A 21,770-nucleotide genomic window follows, 5' to 3' on the forward strand; every position below is an offset into this window, starting at 1 on the left:
ATATTTCCAGGAGCCAAGCATCTGCTTTTATAACCCTGGCGCCCGCCAGGGAGCTGGTGTCTGTGCTTTTGAGTCTTGCCCTAGAGCAGAAAGGCGGGAACATGCTTGACAATGCAAGAGCCCTAAACACAGAGATTAAATTCTCTTATATCTGTAAGAAGTTCCCTGTACCCAGAAAAAAAAAAAAAGGAAACAAAGCATATGAAGCAGGGATTTGAAATTCTACAGGCATCTGGAAAAAGAGTTGAAGGGAAGCAAACAGTATTTGTGCTGTGGGAGGGGAGTTCTGATGGTACCCATCAACACTGGCATTTTAGCAACAGAGAGGCAGTACAGGGGTTAAGGTCATGCCTTGCAGGCAGTTGACCCCAATTTGATCCCAGCACTGATATGGCCCTTTGAGCACTACCAGTTCTTGTTCCTGAACACAAAACTAGGAACAGTCTCTGAAGCAACACCAGATACAGTCAAACTGTCCTCCCTTCTACCTCAAATAAAGCTGGCATTCAGTGGTATTAAATTAAGCAAGTGGCATTAAATAAAGCATGTGATACATCTTACTTCTTTCAAGTCTATTTCTAGAGAGGGACATAAAAGTAAGGCAGACTCAAATTTAAAAAAAAAAATCACAATTTTACTTAAGTAAAGGTTTAGCACTTGCATTCTAGATTCAAAATCAAAATCATCCCCTCCAGGATGCTGTGGTTTCGTGCTATTTAACATTTAAGAATGGAGTCAAATTCAAGTGACTGTCCTACAAGTTGCTGCTGGAATCAAACAGTAATTCCTGAGTCATCTAATCTTTGACTCCATATTTCGAGGAAGGCCCAGAAGCCGCTGAGTGGTTTACAGACAACTCAATTCAGCATAATTGATACTTGCTTAAAGGGAAACACGATCATCCTTACTATTGCTAACATCCCATTAAGACTAAAAGTTAATTAGGCTGTGTTCCATAAAGTCAATTTGAGGCATTTGTCTCAATAGCATTATTGTAATTATTCCTCATCAGAATGACTACCACCTCCTACTGCGCGCCAATGTCTTATGTAAACAACAGCAAAAATCCAACAACTCACATTCCATTCTCCACCTGAGTTATTCAAGAAAGGTTATATTTATATAGATTTGAAAGCAGGGATTCACAGACATCAACACGTTTTTAAAAATACAAAGGCAGGTTTAAGATAACTTTAAGTTCCTAAAGGTCAGGAAAGTAAAAGCCAACTAAATAGCAGATTTTACATATCATACAATACAAATGAAAGTAAAAAGGAGATGTGAACATTAGCACATATGGGGGGGCGGGGGCGCCTGTATGCTGTCCAAATGAGCACAGGCTACTGGGTACACACGTGTGCCCTAGACTCTCTCCACCTCCATGCCACGACTGTGCTTCCAGCCACATTCAAAAGGTGCTGGGAAGAGTTCCAGCACAGAAAAGCAGCAGGAGCACTAGCATTCCCTGGGCACATTAATGTGATAAAGAGAGAGGGTGGTTTTCAAGGTAAATTTTTACTCATGCCCCAGATTTAAACATACTTAAAAAATTATCTAAAACTAGTGTTTTAAAAAGCATTTAATAAAATACAAGAAAATTTGTGAAACAAATGCACAAAAATCCAAGAGCAATTTATCATATACAGAGAACTACATATCATATAGTTATCATCTTCTAAATATTAATATCAGATCTTAAAAATTATGGTTCAGGGCTACTGAAATAGTTCTAACAGCTGGAGCACATGTGGATCTCCAGGTTTGATCCCTGTTACTGCACAGTTCCCTGACCACTTCCAGGAGTGATTTCCAAGTACCAAGTCGGGAGTAGCCCCTGAACATCACTGGTTTGCTTGCACAACCAAGTTTTTTTTTTAAAAAAAATTAAATTAAAATTATGCTCAGGAGTGAAACTAAACTTTGAACTTACTCTATTTGTACTTTTCCACAGAAGAGCGGCCTAATAATGTAATGATAATGTTGGCATGAGGAGAAAGTTACAAGGAATGGGGAATGGAAAAGTGTGTAACTCAGAATTGCAGACAAACCCCACAGTTTGATCATGGACATGGATAAAGTTTCCTTCAAGAACAGTGGCTCTCCACTCTTTACAATAGCCAGAATCTGGAAAAAACCTGAGTGCCCGAGAACAGATGACTGGTTGAAGAAACTCTGGCACATTTACACAATGGAGTACTATGTAGCTGTTAGAAAAGACGAAGTCATGAAGTTTACATACAAGTGGTACTACATGGAAAGTATCATGTTAAGCGAAATGACTCAGAAAGAAAGGGATAGAGATAGAAAGATTGCATTCATCTGGGGAACATAAAGTAACAAAATAGGAAACTAACACCCAAGTATGGCAGAGATTAGTACCAGGAATTTTACTCAATGACCCGGAGGACAACCACACATGTTAGGGTAAGGGGGAGCTCAGAAAGAGAAGGGAACACCAAATAAAGGGTGTTGGGAGGATCCGCCCACGATGGGAGAGCATGCTGAGGGTAGACTGTCGACCAAGCATGATTGCCACTCAATGCCTCTTTTGCAGACCATGGCACTCAAAAGGAGAGAGAGGAAAATGCCCTGCCACAGAGGCAGGGTGGGATGGGGGCTGGGCGGGGGAGGGGATGCTGGGGTCCGTGGTGGTGGGAAATGCACACTGGTGGAGGGATGGGTGTTGATCATTGTATAATCAAAACCCAAGCACAAAAATGTGTAAGTCTACAACTGTACCTCATGGTGCCTCACTATTAAAAAATAAATAAATGCAATAAAAAAAAAACAAAAGAACAGTGGCTCTCATACTTGGCTGCACATCTGAGGCCCCTAGGAAATTTACTATCCCAATACTCAGGTTGCCAGCAATATTCTCATTTCAAGAGCGTGGACCAAAGCAACAGTACCAGAACCAGTGTGTTGTATAAGGAATAACTTAGGTGAAATGGTTCACTAGCTAAACATTAATAATGATATCTGTCCACTCCTCAGGTATAAAGAGAATGCTGGTCAACAGTAGTGGAATGTGGGGTCAGAGAGAGACAGTACAGGGGTTTAAATGCATGCCTTAACCAACCTCAGTTGGATCTGCAGCACAGTATGCCTGGCACTACATGGTCGTCTTAAGACTCCCCAGCACCATCTCTAATCCCTGGCACACAGGAACTGAGCAACACCACATCCTCGTTTTCTGACCAAACCACCCACCCAGTTGGGTGACAATTGCAGGAGTGGCAAAAACAAAAAAGCAGTCATGGAAACAGACAGAAATCAAAATTTTAAGTTCCAGTTTTGCACTTTCTCACTGAAGCAACCTTTTGGGGAAATAACTGAATTTCCAAGGGTCTCTATTAGATATGAAGAACATCTACAAAGAGTTCATTTAATCCCATAACCATCACTGAGCTCTCTCTCCATCCCTTACTCTTTTTAACCCTTTTGTGCCAGACCCACCAGCAAAAACTGAGTAAATTCCGCATAAGTCAGGTGTCTTTTTCTTTCTTTTCCAAAATGGAGTTGCACGAATTCTGAATCCCAGTTAAATGGAATATGTTGATGAATTGTGGTCTGTCCAAAGACCTGCTTAACATCCTCTGAAAAGAGAAAAATATATATATTGATTAGAACAAAGCAAATCATGCTATTCCTTAAAAAATCTGATATAGTTCAAAGGGCTGAGACATACATAGGGTTCAGTTCCTGGTACCATGTGGGTCTCTGAGTACTATGAGGAACACCCTACAAACACTGCTGGGTGTGACATAAATGATAAAATCATTTTTAAGTTCAGTATTAAATGAATATCCCAATTTCCTTCTTTTTAAAGTATAATTCACTTTAGTAATCTATGAACAATTTATAAATGGTAAATTCTAAAGACACATTTCAAAAGGTACCCCAAAAAGTTACTGGCACTCACTCGAGCAAATCGATGAGCAATGGGATAAAAAGTGATACAGGTGATACAAGTGATAGCCCAAAAAATGAAAAATGTTAATGAACAGAACCTAAGGCATCATGAGGATAATATAGATAATATAAATTTACAATAAGAAGGAAAGTAGGGGCTGGAGCGATAACACAGCAAGTAGGGCATTTGCCTTGCACGCGGCCAACCTGGGTTTGATTCCCAGCATCCCATATGGCCCCCTGAGCACCTCCAGGAGTAATTCCTGAGTGCAGAGCTACGAGTAACTCCTGTGCATTGCTGGGTGTGACCCAAAAAGAAAAAGAAATAAAAAAAGAAGGAAAGTAAAAGTTCCACATGCTTTCAGAAGTCATCAGAGTCAACTTCTTTGGTTATATTCAATGCATGACAATAGGATCAATCTCTATGTTTTCAGCTTTAAACATGCACACAGTATTTGGCCAGAGAGATAACAAAGCAGGTTTGTTTTACATACAGCAGAACCGAGTTCAATCCCTGGCACCCCATATGATCCCCCACGCCCCTCCATTAGTGATTCCTGTGCAGAGAATCCAGAGTAAACTCTGAGCTCTGCTGGATGTGGCCCCCAAACCACTAAATAATTTTTTAAAAATCCACATATTGTAAAACTAAAGCAGAAGTAAGTCTGAATTCTTGAAGGATAAGTAGAAAGAAAGAAAGAAGGAAGGAAGGAAGGAAGGAAGGAAGGAAGGAAGGAAGGAAGGAAGGAAGGAAAGAAATTTAATAAGCCCAATGCCAAAGCAATGGTACAGCATGTAGGGTGTTTGCCTTGCATGAACCTGACCCAGTTCATTCCCTGGCACCATATATGGTCCCTGGGGCCCTGCCAGGCATGACCCCTAAGCACAGAACCAGGAGTAAGCACCATGCACTGATGAGTTGGCTCCAAAACAAAAACAAAAATTTAAAAAAATAAAAGAAGGCAAGAAGAAGTCACACACAGAAGGAAGCAAGCAAGCAAGAAAACACATGAAAAACAGTAAAATACCAACCTCAACCCAAAGCAAAAAGCTAAATCTAACATCATCTCATTTGTTTTGTCAACGACTACTTGCTAGGCACAGGAAATATAGTAATGTTAAGTGGCAAGAAATAGACATAGAGAAACACATAGACTACTACCTAACTCTTAAACATGGCCCTTTATCAATTCATTAGAAAGTCTTTGAGATTTAAAAGGAAGTGGATACATTTAAGGACATATTCAAGAACCCACACTGGGGCTTTAAAAAACACTCTTTATCAAACCACACTTGCAGACAAAGACGATGGGAAGAAAAGTTTTATACTTTAAACTGTACACCTTTGGCCAGACAGACATTCTAAAATCGGCGAGGCAATGCCATTTTATAACTGAATATCCTACTGCTCACGTTATCACTGTTCTACTATCAGAACTGTTGGTATATTTTATTTTCCCTGGTCATGTATTGTGCAGTATTGCCAAGCATTCTTTTATAGTGTGGAAGCTCAGCTCCACCTATGCCTGCTTCTGGTTTTCTGAGCTGTACTGGTCAGGAGGTAGCTTCTTTCTCATCCCCAGTCTAGTCTTCACCTCTCCTATAGGGGTGAAGTACTGTGCTTGAAGCTTTTCAAATTATTGTTTATTTTTATTTATTTATCTTTATGCCCACTGGAGCGATAGCACAGCGGTAGGGCATTTGCCTTGAGTGCAGCGGCCCGGCCAAGCCGGTTCAATTCCTCCAACCCTCTCGGAAAGTCCGGCAAGCTACGAGAGTATCTCGCCCACATGGCAAAGCCTAGCAAGCTACCCGTGACATATTCGATATACCAAACACAGTAACAAGAAGTCTCACAATGGAGACATTACTGGGCCGCCTGAGCATATCAATGAACAATGGGAGGACAGTGATACAGTGATACAGTGATCTTTATGCCATACCTGACAATGCTCAGGGTTTACTCCTGGCTCTGCACTCAGGAATTACTCCTGGTCATGCTTGGGAGACCATGTGGGATGCTGGGGACTGCACCTGGGTCAGCAGCATACAAGGCAAGTGCCCTACCCACTGTACTATAGCTCCAGCCACAAGGCTTTTCAAATTCTAAAGATTTTTTTGCTCCCCCTAGCTGTCTCCTGTGGTTAAAGTGCCAAAACAGGCTCTACATCACAATTTGCCCCAAGATGAAAGGTTGAAAAGCCTTTTGGTTATTACCCTGTGCTTGAGAAGCCTACCTCCCTGTTTTAGGTGGGTGAGCATAGATCTCTCCCATTCAAATGTCACAATACCCTGCGCTTGAAGAAACAGACCTGCTTTTCAGAAGCACAGTTCATGCATTATAATCCTTTTCCTGCTGTCTTACTACTATTAATTCTTCACCTTGTTTTACTCTCAACTACAAAACCAAAAGAGGATTCCTAGGAAAAATAACATGGAAAACATTACTTGTCTCAAGCTTCAGGCTTTTGGTCATTACTCATCTCCTCACAACAAAATTGTCTGCTTTTTTAGACTGAAGTGTTTCCAAAAGTAGATGTTATCACCCACTAACGAAAACTGAAACAGTGTGTGTGTGTGTGTGTGTGTGTGTGTGTGTGTGTGTGTGTGTGTGTGTATGCAGAGATGGGGGGGATGAGGAAGGCAGGCACTGGCGGGGGGGGGGTGCAGTTTTAGATGCAACTGTGGGTGTATTCTGTTTAGTCATTTTAAAAATGGTAGACTGGAGGGGGCAGATTCGGGGGTGGGGGGATGGATAGTACAGGCTTAAGACATTTGCTTTTCATGCAGATTTCTTGCTTTTCTGGTTCAAATCTCAGGCACTACATATGGTCCCTCAGCAGAACCAGGAATAGCCCTGAGTACTCTTAGATAAGGCCCCTCCAGAAAAACTAAGGTAGATTTGGAGAGTGATGCTGAAGAGGAGGTGATAGGCCAAAAAAGTTTAGGAACATCTGATTCAGAGGGTAGAGAAAATAATTAGTAATAGGTCAATAAATTCTGACCTGGTCAGCATATCTAAATATATCTATCAAGCCTGGTCATATTTATAAGTAAACAGTGCCCAAGACATTGGATTTCCCTGTCCCCAACACCTATTTAAAGAAAGAAAAAAGCAAATTCTTAAGTCCTCTAATAGGTGCCAAAAATTTGGGCATATATTTCCACTGTTTCCCTCAAAGTTCCTATTTCTGCCCTCACCACACCCATAAGCTCTTTTAATATTTCCAGAAAATTTTAAGTCTTGTCATGAAGAAACAGTAATCTCACATCACTGTAATGTGGGGTGTGTGCTTATACAGAAAAGACGGTAAATACCAGAATTATGCTGGGCACTAATTTCATAAAAGGGAGCAGAAAACCTCAGGTTGGCCTTGATGAGGGCAATAAAAAAAGTTTAAGAGCATAACATTTAACTTCTTTAGTGTTGTAATGAAAGACTGAATTTATTCTGCATCTCTCTACTTCTAGGGGGAAATGTTAAAAGATACAGGAAGAACAAATGAAGCAAATCAAGAATTGGGATTCAGAAGAAAAACAAAGTTCATGTTCCTAGAGGAACTGAGAAGGTGGGGGGTAAGGTAAGTCATTAATGAAATGATCAAAGCAGAATGCAACCACATTAAAGTTTTCTTCTCAATCTCAAACTTGAGAAATACCAAACTGAAAGTGGAATTAACCTGGGTTCAAATTCTATTAAAAGTAGCTAAAATTCCTTAGGGACATTTTATGCCAGATGTTGAGTTTTAACTGTATGTGTGAGCCCTTTAGTGGTCTAACAGATAATATCCTAGATCATCCAAAGTGCCTCAGTCTAAATTTCCTATGCCTCTGGATGAAGTAGTTACAACGGAGATTCAACAAAAGCATCTACTGGTCTAAAACAATATGTGTGCATGAATATATATATATATATATACATACACACACACACATAATGAGAAGTGATGTTCAATTAACAACAACTTTTTTTGCACCATAAAGTTTTACAATAGTAAAATTTTAGAGAGATAATAAGCAAAACAGCTTTTGGGTCATTTTTTTCTGCCAAGCACTCTGGTGAAATAAGGATTTCTTTCTGCCAAGAACTCTGGTGAAATAAAGTTTTAATATAATAATTGCAGGATAACTGTCAAAAAAGAAGTCCTTTTCTTGACCTCTCCTTCAAGGTCCCATTAAAAGTAATAGGAGGCAACACGTAAATATTGTTTGGCATATAAAGCTAAGGCATGCAGCCATTTTAGTATTTGAATAGTTTATAAAAGTCATTCAAAACTCAGTGAATGAATCTAACATGTGCCTATTTCACCCAACTAACATTCTTATTTTTCCTATAATTAAACTAACCTTTTACTGCTTTTCAGAGCTCTACATTAAATTCAGAGTCATGAACTTTGAACTCTTTGTCTAAAGCATTTTTCTCTTCTCTGTAGACTTGTCTCTTTTATCAAAATGCTTGTCTGAAGCTTTGAAATTTAGATTTTCCAAAGAGCTATATGTAAACCCTAAGATATAACCAAAAAAATTGCAAATCTTTTTGATCTGAGATATTGAGAATGATCAACCTATTCGTATTTTTAAAAGATTTCTTGGCATAGGTATGCATTAACGAGAGCCCGGCAAGCTACTGAGAGTATCTCACCTGCACAGTAAAGCCTGGCAAGCTACCCGTGATGTATTCGATATTCCAAACACAGTAACAACAAGTCTCACAATGGAGACGTTACTCGGCCCACTTGAGCAAATTGATGAACAATGGGAGGGCAGTGATAGTGACAGTGATTTACTAAAAAACTTTTCTTTCCATGTAGATTAGGATTAGCTTGGCAGCAAAGTTCCTGTTTTTTCAGATCTATTTTTCTCACTGTGGTTGGCAAGGTGGTGGGGCAGAGAGCAAACTAGGTAACGGTTGACATTAAATGACTGAGAAAAGGTTTAGAATAGATGTTTTAGCAGGTGATTCACTAAAGTCTCCACCTTTCTAAAAAGCCATTTTCAATAATCATTTCCTAACATTTTAGTGAAGTGCATAGGAATCATCATTCTAGTTTATTAAAGTCTCCAGCTCCACATCTACTGGGAGATGTGTGCTGAAAGTAGACTACAGACCAAACATGATGGCCATTTAATACTTGCACTGCAAACCATAACACCCTAAAGGGAAGAAAGTAAAAGGGACTGGGTACATTGGTGGTGGAGAATGGGCACTGGTGGGGGGAGGGGTACTCGATCACTGTATGACTGAAACGCAAGCCCGAAAGTGTGTAAGTCTGTAACTGTACCTTATGGTGATTCATTAAAAAAATAAAATTTTTTAAAAAAATTTTAAAAATAGCAGATGTACTACTACAACAACAACAATAACAACAAGAATGTAGCTGAATCAGCATTTCAGGTTTTTCTGATACAAAGATCCAAATTCATTTTGAAAAACAATGTCCTTAAGAGACATGGACAGGTTCGACTCAATCAATCCTTAACTTTCTATGGATACAAACAAACATATGAAAAAGAAAATGTAGGAAAGCATCTGAGGATGAGTCAAGACATGTGGAGCCACAACAATGTGTATCTGGTAGATGAAATTCAGTTCATGGCCTTGTGTGACTGGCATTCCCTGGAGTTGGAGAGTATATAAATGCTTACCCTGTGTCAATTCTCAGCAACTCCAACATACAATCTAATAATCTAACGATGATAGTTGCCAGCCTTAGCCATTAGCTATTATCTAAAAAGCACAGTTATGAGCTGGCCATAAGCTCGTGTGAGAGGCAAAAGAATGGGAGAAGACATGGTCCTGTATTCAATCTTAATTCACAAACAATAATTAAATAACAGATCTAAACAATAGATTTTATTAAAGGCTAACCTGTAGGAGTTTCATGACAAGGAAGCAGAAGTCTCAGGAAGGATTAAAACACAGAAGTAGAAGAAAAAGGCTTTCTGGAAAAGATAAAATTTGACATTGGCCCTGAAGAGCCTGTCAACCATTTACTTCCCTATATCTGTGAGGGTGTTTTTAAGAGAGCAATAGCATAGAGAAAGATTCATTTCTTTTTTTCCTTTTTTTCTTGTACTAGGGATTGAACCCAGGGTCTCACACACAAAACACAGACTCTTCTGTATGAGTTATATCTACAGTGCTCATAAAAGGTTCATTTTCTTTTGAAGTGAATAAGGATATAATCAAAGCACTTTGGAGCAAAGCCACCTGGGTCACAGAGACATACTAGATCCTGCTCTAGGCAGACACAGTTATTCACATCACCTGCCAGCAGAAAATATGATTATTTTTAAACTCTAAAAGAAGCTCATGCTACATTTGCAGTGAAGAAAAGTTTGCTATGAAAACTATAAAAGAACAGTTTGTTCTGAGACTTCCAAAAAGATTTACATTTTTCTTTTTGTATCATTTACTACAATTTCTACAGTTTACTTTTTTTCACTTTACTTGTTTAATATATATTTTAACAATACTTTTTAAAAAAATTTTCATTAGTGAATTGCCGCGAAGTACAGTTACAGACTTACTAACTTCCGTGCTTGCGTTTTAGTCCTACAATGATCAAGTACCCATCCCTCCACTAGTGCCCATTTTCCACCACCAATGGTCCCAGCATCCCTCCCACCACCCCCACCCCATCCCCTCCACCCCACCCCGCCTCTGTGGCAGGGCATGATGGCCACTTAATATCTCTATTACACACTACAACACCCAAAAGGAGAGAGAGAGAGAGAGAGAGAGAGAGAGTAAGAGAGAGACAGAGAGAGAGAGAACAAAAGGGAATACTTTTCATTCTCTTTCCTAAGTGACCAACAGAGGCTTATCGTCTGGGATTTTTAAATTATTCTAATTGAACAAAAAAACTATTATATACAGAGGAAAGGAAGATTTTGGTAAAAAGGAAAGCCACCAATATTCCTATTTATTTCTAAATTTTTATTTTTTTAATTGAGTCACCATCAGATACATAGTTACAAAGTTGTTCATGATCAGGTTTCAGTCAAACAATGATCCAACAATCATCCCTCCACCAGTGTACATTTCTTACCACCAATGACCCCAGTTTCCTTCCTGCCACCTCTACCCCAGCCTACCTCTATGGCTCTCTGGCAGGCACTTTCCTTCTGTCCCTCTCTGTCTCTCCGTCTCTCTTTCTCTCTCTCACCTATTCATTTTGTGACTACCCAGCTCTTTAAAAAATTAAATTTCACCTTTCTGAAAAATTAACACATTTTTCTCCAAAAACATCTCATCCTATTCTGATAAACCATAAAGCGGTTTATGAAATGTTTGTCTCTGCAGTCTCCTATAAATTCATGAACAGGAAAAAGTATCTATGAATCCAAGTCACAATGAGTCCATGAAATTTTCACCATCACACTAAAAGACACTCACTCTACTTTCACATTGGGTTAATATTTTTTTTTTCTCCTTTTAAGAGATACAACTCTGTAACTTTGGAGAAACCTATATTCTCTTCTGAACAGAGATATTTTCTTTTCTCTCCTGTTACATATCTCTATGTGAATTTCTTTAAACAAACTACTTTTCTGAGTGTGTGACGAGGTGAGGGAGGAAGGAAGGGAGGGAGGGAGGGAGAGAGGGAGGGAGGGAGGGAGGGAGGGGGAGGGAAGGAGGGAGGCTGTTGGCTTTTTTAAAAAAAAATCACAGATAATTATAAAATGGCAATCGTTTCTTTCCTAAAAACCTCAAAAACACAATCAGCAAATGTCACCAGATGAGTAAATTCCACAGACTATGACTATAGTGGAAAAAGTGGAGTGTATAATCACAAAATATAAAGACGAAGCAGGCTCTGTCTCCCACCAGATCGGTGGTTAGGCCATTGTCCCACCCTGGATGGCTGATGGCAATGGAGGAAAGAAGGAGAAAACGGGGGCCAGGCTGGTTGGTGATTAATTGCCATTTATTCTTCCTCTGCCTCCTTCCAGTCTCACTCTCTTCCCATATCCATTCTCCCAGCCCACTCCCATAGATCAGTTATAAAGAACAATCTCCAATGGCTGGGGGTAGCAATTACACACAGATGAGGTAGCACAATCAACATATGTAAAGTCCTTCCTTCCAGGGAAGTTCTTGTAAGACAAAAATCTCCTGCCAGGAGGTCAAAGACGTGTATTTTTATCTAAAGACATACTTCTCTTTTCCTTAGTCAATAAACAATCATCTTAGATTTACTTACTTCTTAATAATATTAATCATTTTGCATGGACACAGTAAGAGATATATTAAGCTTATAGGGTGGCTCTCCTGGGACATCTCGCTATAGATCCCACACTACAGTGCTGGGATAGTTCAGTGCCAGAGAGTTTTTTCCTAACCCTAGCAGGGTTCTTGTCCAGTTGTTTCTCTTTGGATCATGAAAGAATTTGTCCATGACTCTGATCTTAACTTATAATTAGTATTATGGTGCTTGTCCTGTCCGGTTTTGATGCCAGGGTAGCTCACAGCTTGCCCTGGTTCCATCTAGTCCCTTCATCAGGATTCGGCTTTTGGGGTGCTAGGAACTAAGGGCAACCGAGGCTTAAGTCAAGTAAATATGACAGATGCCCAGAAGTTATTCAGAGTCAATTAACTCCTGTTACAAAATCACAGCATAACTGTCTTCCTGTGTCTATACAAAAATGGCATTGCTCTAAAGTAAACTATGCCAAGGATATAAGGAAAAGAGAAGATATTTCACTTAAAAATACATATCCAGAGATCTCTGAAGAGTTTGACTTTACAAGTGGAAATGAGTGATTAACAGACAGGGGAAGCAGAAAACAAAGGAGAAGTTAAAGAAATGGGAGTGCTTTGGAAGCCTTGTGATGAGCATTTACTCAGTAAACCTAAGGTCCTTGCTGTGGAGGAGAAAGGTCGGAGGAGAAATGGCAAACCAATGTTAAAACTAAAATATTTAGAATTATAGTCTAACAGTGGAGATCTTTAAAAGATGGGTCAGACAAGATCTCTTTAAATTTATTCATCAAAAAGGAAAACAGTACTGATATAAGCAACAATACAGATAAAGTCTGAAAACAGTATTATAAGAAGCCAGTCACAAAAGACTATATATTGCATGATTCCAATATTTGAAATATCAGGCAAATTCATAGAGACAGAAAGTAGATTAGAGAATGCCAAGGGCTGCAGGTAACAGGGTAGAATAGAGTAAAAAGATAGGAGGGGGAGGATTGCTAAAGTATAGGATTACTTGCTGAGGTGATGAAAATTGCCCCCAAACTGAATGTGACAATTATAGAACTGTTCTGAATATACAAAAAGCTACTGAACTGCAGTAAGTGAACAAAGTATATCTCAATAAAGCTAATGGGTTTTTTTTTCTAATGTAGAGCTAGTAAAAGCCTCTTAGCAATGAGGCTTCATTAGAGATATTTACTTCTTGGACTCAACTCTCAATCTATAAAATGGGAATAAAATATCTATTTTAGAGTGTTATTCTGGAGCTAAGTAAACCCAGGAGAGTGTTCTAAACATACTCTGTGACCATGAAAGTGGCAAAATTCCAAAATCTAAAGCCATAATTATAATTAAAATTGCTATCCGTGCATCAAATATTTACAAATGATACAAAGAAAAATCAGGCACAGTATGATTCAGAAATATCATACTTTATACATTCCACAAAAAGCAATAATTTTCCTCAAATATTTAAAATCTATCTTTTTCTTAGCTCAAATACTAAAATTTTGAATGAAAAGTGATGGAAAACTAAGTAATTTTCTATTATGTTTTTGAAAGTATAAAATTAAGAAAGATTAAGAACCTCCACTCTTTACTGGGAAGGTTTTTCAGATACCAGAAATATTTAATTGGCAAATTACTTGCACATGCCATTAAGTGGTTAGACTGAATTTGTTTTTACAAATTCTATGGGCTCTTATTCCTTAACCTTCACTGCACTATAATCTCAAATCATCAAGGTCTTCACTTATGCAAATTTTAACTTTCAATGTTTTTGTTTCTATACAGAATAAATTAATGCACTTTAATTTCTAAAATATTCACTTTTTGAAGCTGCAAATCAATGAAAACGAGTTTCCCATTAAACTAAAAAAAGGTTCATCAAGCTACATTATTTCAAACACTGAACCATACTATCTCTCATGGATCCTAAAAATGCCATTAATACAATAAACACAAAAAGGATGTTTCTATTAACCCCCAAAGTAATTCCTCTCAGAGGAAAAAGGACAGTCCTTGAACAAGTAACACTTTATTGCTGAACCACTCCACCGGGTGCTTTTTCTAACGTGCGCTAAATCCTTAAAGAAAGTTGTGGTTTGGCTCTAGGGGAAATAATATTCCACCCTGCTGATATGGTTAACAACAGCTTATATGACGATTGTCTTTTAAGCAGGGAGCAAAAGACAAATTGTTGAATGTGTAAGTTAAATAACATAATGGAGTAAGTGGATGCAGACCTATCTCTACCTGAACATGAGATCAAGGTTGCCATTTCAAACCCTTCTGAGAAGTGCCCTTTTCCATTAATCACAATGAAGCATCTGAAGAGGAAAGAAATATTCTAGCTACAGTTTGGACTTGCTCAAGGAAAGTTTCAGGAGAAAATGGGTGCCATTAAAATAAAGTGCAAAATAAGCACTTCACACACGCTCATAGCTCTCCTGATTAAAACTGAGTTTTTTATAAGTCCCTGTAAACTTTTATTATCAGTACTTTGAACATACAGGTTGAGTGAATAAATTCTCTTCCCCCAAATCACAAATACAGGCAAGTTGAGCTGAGTATTATTTTGAAGGTACATCTAGTGCTGATACCTGTAAAACTTAGGGTGCATTTAAAACTCTTGGGAGTTCAGCAGGCCACTACCCGAACATGAGACCAAGTAGAATCCCAGAAAGAAACATGCCCAAAGACACTTCTGGTGTTAGAATCTGGAGTCTCTCAAGGACAGAGAACAGAGCCGATAATGCAAATCACCTAGCAAGGTTTATTGTTCCAGCTAGCTGGGGTTCAAGTAATCACCCGGCGCAGGCGCAGGGGGTTTCAACAAGGGCCTTGAGCACTAGGGCCTTGAGCAACAAGTTCTTATACTTTCATTTTGGCAAGTAAACATTACTCAACAAATTTCTATTACCTATAGAATACACATATTTTTTGTTGCTATTTTGGCCCACATCCGGCCCACTCCCTGACAGCTACACTCCAGAGACCTAATCTCATTCCAGGGATGTAATCTTTAACAAAAGCATCTGTTTTATTCTGCTTTTCTTGTTCCTAGAAGAGGCCTAGGTCATTCAGAGCCTGTCATGGCAGTTCTTCAGCTAAGTGGATTCTAACACTGGATCCGAGGAACCAGCATACTTTCCCTTTCTCTAGGCTGCTTCCTTACCTATGAAGGAAAGCTATAAATTGTGCCAGTCATTGTTCAACTGCTGTGTGAGCCAGGTTTCCTGGGAGAGCATGTTCCAAACACATTCCCAAGCCCCACACCCAAAGATTTTAATTCAGTAGGTTTGAGATGGAGCCAGAGAATCCACAGTCATGACAAATAACCCCAAACTCATACAATGAGAATGGGGCAGCCTTATTTATAAGAATCCTTCCCATTCTATAAATCCCCAACATTGACTACTAAATCATCATGATGTGTTGGTTTAACAATAACAAAAAGGTCAAAGGACAGCAGATATTTAGCATTAGATACGAATCTATCACATACACTCTCCAAACCAACAGCACAAGGCCCACTGAGATGTTTTCAATCTCTCTGCAAGAAAAGGTTCTTTTCAGTTGGATAGAATAAATCACCAGCAGACACATAATTGCAAAAGTAGGTTAGCTAAAATGGTGTCTGGAGGCACATTACCTGGCTGTGGTTACTATCCAGATATGTAAACTTGCTTTAATCATGCTGTGTTAATTATTGTTAACTTTCATCACTACTACAGAACACAACCAAAAAAACCCAACTCTTTGAAATTCTTAAAGCACTACAAAGAATCTTAATTCATTCTCTAAATGCAAGTGTAATATCTATATTGTTTAAAAAACCAATTTCCTAAGCTAGTTTCCTTAGACAGATGTTATCAAAAATAATTTTCTTGCAAAAGCATTAACATACATTTAACCCTACTTAAATGCTTCAAGAGCAGATGTACTACAAATGTACACCCACAATGATCCTATATTAGTATAAAACTGTTTTATTTCAATTAAAATGTCTAACTATCCACCCCCAACATATACCTAAACTGTAATTTTCTCTGAGAACTTCCAATATGTTCTTGATTTTGTTTCCTTTATCAACCTATCAGAGCAAAAACTGCCTTGCAACTGTTGGAAGAAATCAGTCATTAGCAACAAGATTACAGCAAATTTTCCAATTTAGAAAATCTGTATTTTTATCTCTCTCTCTTATACTGGAAGAATAATGGTATAATTTTACTATTTTTAAAATGAGCAGCACAGTTTAAAATAGTCAACTTTTTCCAGTGCTCCATAAGGATTTACAGTTAGTTTTCTGTTCTCTACAATCTTCTTTCCAACTCAGAATTTCTCTTTCCCCTTCCCCCTGCTTCTCCCCAGCCCCCACCCAAGGTCTGACACCCCCAGTGAGGTCTCTCCACACTGATAGTTTTCCAGGGAATGGCACACATTCAGACAGACAGTAGTTAACTAAGGAGTGGCTTCACATGGCTATTGTGATTTACTCTCCAATTGACATTCTTACACTTTCTCAACAGGCCTGCGCCTGCTTCGTGCTAACCCCCCATCCTCCCACCTCCACCCCATCTTTAAAATGGAGTGATAAAATAGCAAAACGTACAATATTTTAGCCATCTGAGCATGGACGATTCTTAAATTATCCTACCAACTGGAAGTGCTCTCTGATACTACTATCTTTCAAAATTGAAGCCATTATGGTCAATCGTGCAAATCTGTATTTAGCTTTTCGTAAATAGTGGATTTTTGACCCAATGAACTGAAATAGCTTCTGAGCAGTCTCTAGGGTCTTAGACAAGAGACACTCAGAGCAAAGTCATGCCACAATTCTTATTAATGTTTATGTTACTTACTTTCAAAACACCCTGGGCCCAGAGGCATCAGTGTAGGGGCTGATGTATACTGTGAAAGTGTCTCCTGATGACTTCAAACCCCAGCACTATCTGAGTGGCCCTGCTGTCTGGGCCTAGTACTATGCCATCTGTGATCTCTGGTGCCACAAATGATTTCCAGTCACACTACAGCCAGTTATATGTAAGCACCATGATAGGGGATGAAACCACTGACAAGTAAGTACCACAACGAGGAATATGATAGAACAATGACCTGTACAGCTTCTGCACACATCTAAGTGAGCCAGTTCTGACCTCCAGTGAGCATCGTAACCATAATCTGTCATAGCAAAGGTCTTCTTTCACCCTACAGCCAAGTGTTCAAGCCCTAGAGGAGACCACAGCAAACAATGTTCAAGCACTACAACCAGGCACGTGTGCAAATCTCAGCCACTTCAAGAATATCACCAATGAATGGAGATGGGAAGAGGTTGTGAGGGTGGGGGGGAGGGGCTAATTGCGTGTGCACGCGCGCGCACGTCCACACACACACACACACACACACACACACACACACACATACACACACACACACTTCTTAATCAGAATCTCATTCTCAACTGAAATTGTAACTGCAGAAAAAAATATACTTTTGTTCCCAAATACAATACAATAAAATCTCCTACAAGGGACCAGAGAGACAAGGGTTGAGTGGATGCTTTGCATGTAGGAGGCTAGGGTTCAGTTCCCAGCATCAAATGGCCCTCTGAGCACCATACTAGCAGTAGTCCTTGAACAACTCCAGTAAAGCCTCTTACCAAAAAATTAACAAAAAAATAAAAACTACTCTAGGAAGGGCTGGAGCGATAGCACAGCGGGTAGGGCGTTCGCCTTACACGTGGCGACCCGAGTTCGATTCTTCCGCCCGTCTCGGAGAGCCTGGCAAGCTACTGAGAGTATTCGATATGCCAGACACAGTAACAACAAAGTCTCCAATGGAGACGTTACTGGGCCCGCTCAAGCAAATCAACGATCAACGGGAGGGCCTTTACCTTTACCTTTTTACTCTAGGAAAATGCATTTATGGTACCAAAATAAGGCATTATTTTTGTGAAATGCCAGAATCAATAAAACAGAACTTTCTCCTAAATAATATTCCTTCTGACTCCTATTTTCAACCCTCAGTTCATCTTTTTGAAGATTTCATTTAGTGGGGTGGCTGGGGGATGAGGTTCAGGGGACCATATGGGATGCCTGGGGTTGAACCCTGGTAGGCCTACATGCAAGGTAAGTGTCCTATCCTCTGTACATTGCATCGATTTGAATACTCAGTTTCTTAAGCATCTCAATAAAAATGATAAGAAGTGGTCATTTTATCCAGTGAGCTTAGAACTTCACAGTTAAAAGTTCTGTCTTCCTCTAGAGTCCAATACTGATATTCATCTAGCCCTTTATAGTAAATATTAATTTGGGGTACTTACCTCCAGCCTTTTATATTTGACATTAAATTTAGATGCAAAACTTCTTGCTTCCATACTTTAATTCATCATTTTCTAAACCTGAATCAAACTGACTAAACAGACTGCTTCGACATATTTTCTGTACGTACAGATATGCCATCCCTGATACTAGATACCAGATCAACTTGCATCAGCAGATACCAGATTCACCTTTAGCACAGCAGGTATCCTGCCTGAAACCTAACTGTGAATGCAGAATGTGACCCTCCACATGCCACATTAACCACAGAAGATCATCAGAATTCATTTCATCATTTCTGTGGAGTTTATTCTCAGGTCACACACAAAAGGTCCTTCCTACTCAAAAGTTTGATAAAACTACATTTTTCCTCCTGCAGATCTCAGTATATAGCAAATGAATAAATTCAAGCTTTATGACTATGAGAAGGATCCTTTTTTATATAGTCTTTACTAGCATAAGCAGGAAATACAACTTGAACATACCTAAACTTAAGATACACAGCAGTGAAGATTAAAGGACAAGAGGCTCCCAGTAGAAGACCAAGACTGGACTAGTTTCTTCTGGACTACAGGGCGACTGAATAAATTGATCAGTAAACAAGTAAATGTACTCCAATATGGAACCATTTCCTACATTTGAAGCATGTAACCGCAATGCTGGAAAAGTCTCAACTATTATGATGTCCACTGGATTCAAGTACCCCATTATAAAAAAAAAAAAAAGCAAATTCCTATCTTTAGTTAGGTCACATTTAGACATAGTACTAAAAATTAGGACCATTCCTGACGCTTGCCCCAAACCCCAGAGTTTAGATGCTTTCCTTTAAAAATCCAATTATACAATGCAGCCATCTCCTCTATTACTGCCCAACTCCCCCCACACATAGCACCACCACTTAGATTATGAAATTGGGTGCTTATGTTCACATACCAGCTTTAAAACTACATTTAAAAACATACTTCGCAAAATTTTTTTCACTGAAAAAAATATTTCAAAGGGAGAGAAACATGCATGGGAATTATGCAAATAAATATATATTTGTTTGAGAGGGTTGGGAAACACCCAGTTGGGCTCAGAGGTGGCTTCTGGCAGTGCTCAAGGGATCAAATGTGGAGCAGAGAACCAAACTGGGGTCAGTATGCATAGCTGTCCTATGTACTTAGCCTCAAGACTCTGGCCCCAAATGAAACGTTAAAATGCAGCCTAAAAAGTACTTCTCAGGGACCTGACTGTGACTCTTCGTAAACCAGCAGCTCTTACTAGACTAGATAATTAAAGTCCACTTCCATTGAACATGATCATTAACGCTATAACCTAAAGAAACTAAAGAAATGTAAACAAACAGTGGATCACAAATTAGCACCATGAAGAAATAAATCACCAGAAAGTGTGAAACCAATTAGTTCAGATGAACAGTTATCATTAAACACACATACTTTCCAAAACCTAGTAGCAAAAATTCTTTGTTTTTCTGATATCATTAAAATAAGAAAGTCGAAGAAATGAAAATGTTTGGGAAACTACTTTCCACAGTGTGTCTGCACCAGCCTAGAAGAGGCCAGCAAAATCTTGTCAAACCATGATAGAGTTTCTCTACTTAAAAAATGCAGTGACTGTTTGGCTGTTTCACAGAGGGTCTGAGAAAGCCTATATTGTGGTCATGGCTACCTCAATTTTGCTCTCTTTCATTCCAATTGATGCCACAAAACTCTTGTTTTCCGAACATCATCTAGCTCCTGAGTCCCTCCACCCAAGAATCCCACAGGAAGCCTATGGTGACTGCTCCATCACATACCACTCCCCCGCGTCCATGTCTAGTGTTGACATAGCACAGTCGAAGGACTCACTCACTACCTTTAGCCTGTACAAAGACCAGTCCCCCACCTCCTCTACTACCCCACGATTCTCTCCTCTACCCAGAATTCTGCTCACATCAGAAGATACAACTCTTTGGAATAAAGCCTGTGTCAAGTGCATTTCAACAAATTGCCTGGCCATCATTAATAGCACAGACACACAGGACTGCCTTCTATGTACTTATCCTAAGAACTCTAATTCAGATATATTCTTCCTTATAATTATTTTCCATTAGCAAAATCTTAACTAATGCACTGGCTTCTTCTTTACCTCTTAGAAAAGATAAAAGAAAAGAAAAAAGATTATCTTCCCTGTACCATCAAACACAAACTGAAACCTCTAAAGGGCTCGCTCAGGTGAAAAGGCCAATGCCACAGCATCCCCACCACCAGAGGGAGGCAGTAGGGCACAACTGGTAACACGTGGGCCTTCGTCAGGCAGACACACTGGCTCTAAATTCATGAAAGGATTAAACTCCCAAAGGTCATTCTTCATTAGAAAAAATGAAGAACAACAATAGTGCATGGGTGCAGGTCCATAACAAGTGATCAACAAGTCTCAAGCCATAAATAAATAAATAAATAAATAAATAAGTAAATTTCTCTGGAGATGACGTGAAAACACACAGCTCTGGAGCAGAACAATCTGCAGCACCTGCCTGGTTCGTCCTCCTTCCTTTTCTTTGATCTCTTGTCCCCCAGAGACTATCAGGATGAGATCAATTCTTGGGAATGATCCTTTGGTACAGACAGAAAAACGAACTACTGTTCCAATCCCATGACCTCTGTGTCTTATGGTGTTGTCGCACACCCAGAATGACTACACCTTTGGACCCACAGCTCCAAACTTTCCTGTCATATTGCCCATAGCACTTTACCTCAGTGTTTGCCACAATTGCTCAGACACCTTCTGGGGTCAGCTGTAATCTCCTTCACTCCTTCTACCCATTGCACATGCCTGTACATTATACACAGCATGCCTTGTGATTATATTATATATTTGCTGCCTCACTCCCTAAAATATAAACTCTCTGATGAGTCAGATATTTCCGTCATCTTGATGCTGCCTCTTCAATCATGTAAGACAGGAAGCGTTCAAGAGTAATGCCTCTCTGGGGCAAGAGAGGGGGCACAGCCATTAGGGTGCTTCACTTGCAAGCAGCCAACTGGGTCTGATCCCCTGAATCCCATATGGTCCCTTGAGCCTGCCAGAAGTGATTCCTGAGCACTACTGGATGTGGCAAAAAAAAGGAGGGGGGGTTTACATCTTTTATTTTTTATCTCATGTAGTTTAATAGTTTCAAATGCCATATAGTTGCTGATAGCTACCAAATTTTTATCTCCCAAATTCCACACTTATATAATTAAGTACCTATTTGACTCCTCCATTTTGATATCTGATTGGCACCAACCAACAAATCAGAAGGTGAGCTCTTACTGCCTGATCACCTCCTTCAAGTCTGTTGTCCT

The 21,770-nt window shown here is 39.3% G+C and overlaps 1 protein-coding gene across 2 annotated transcripts in view; it reads right to left on the reverse strand.

Annotated features, from left to right (window-relative positions):
• The window catches only part of SLC25A13 (solute carrier family 25 member 13), a 196,309-nt gene that overhangs the window by 84,734 nt on the left and 89,805 nt on the right, over positions 1-21,770 (reverse strand). For both annotated transcript variants that reach the window (XM_056118359.1, XM_056118358.1), the window contains exon 5: positions 3,457-3,596. In XM_056118359.1, coding sequence (XP_055974334.1) covers positions 3,457-3,596 — 140 coding nt within the window. The remainder of the gene's footprint in view (positions 1-3,456; positions 3,597-21,770) is intronic.

This window comes from Sorex fumeus, unplaced genomic scaffold, assembly GCF_029834395.1.
Source record: "Sorex fumeus unplaced genomic scaffold, SorFum_2.1 ptg000037l, whole genome shotgun sequence".
Taxonomy (NCBI): Eukaryota; Metazoa; Chordata; class Mammalia; order Eulipotyphla; family Soricidae; genus Sorex; species Sorex fumeus.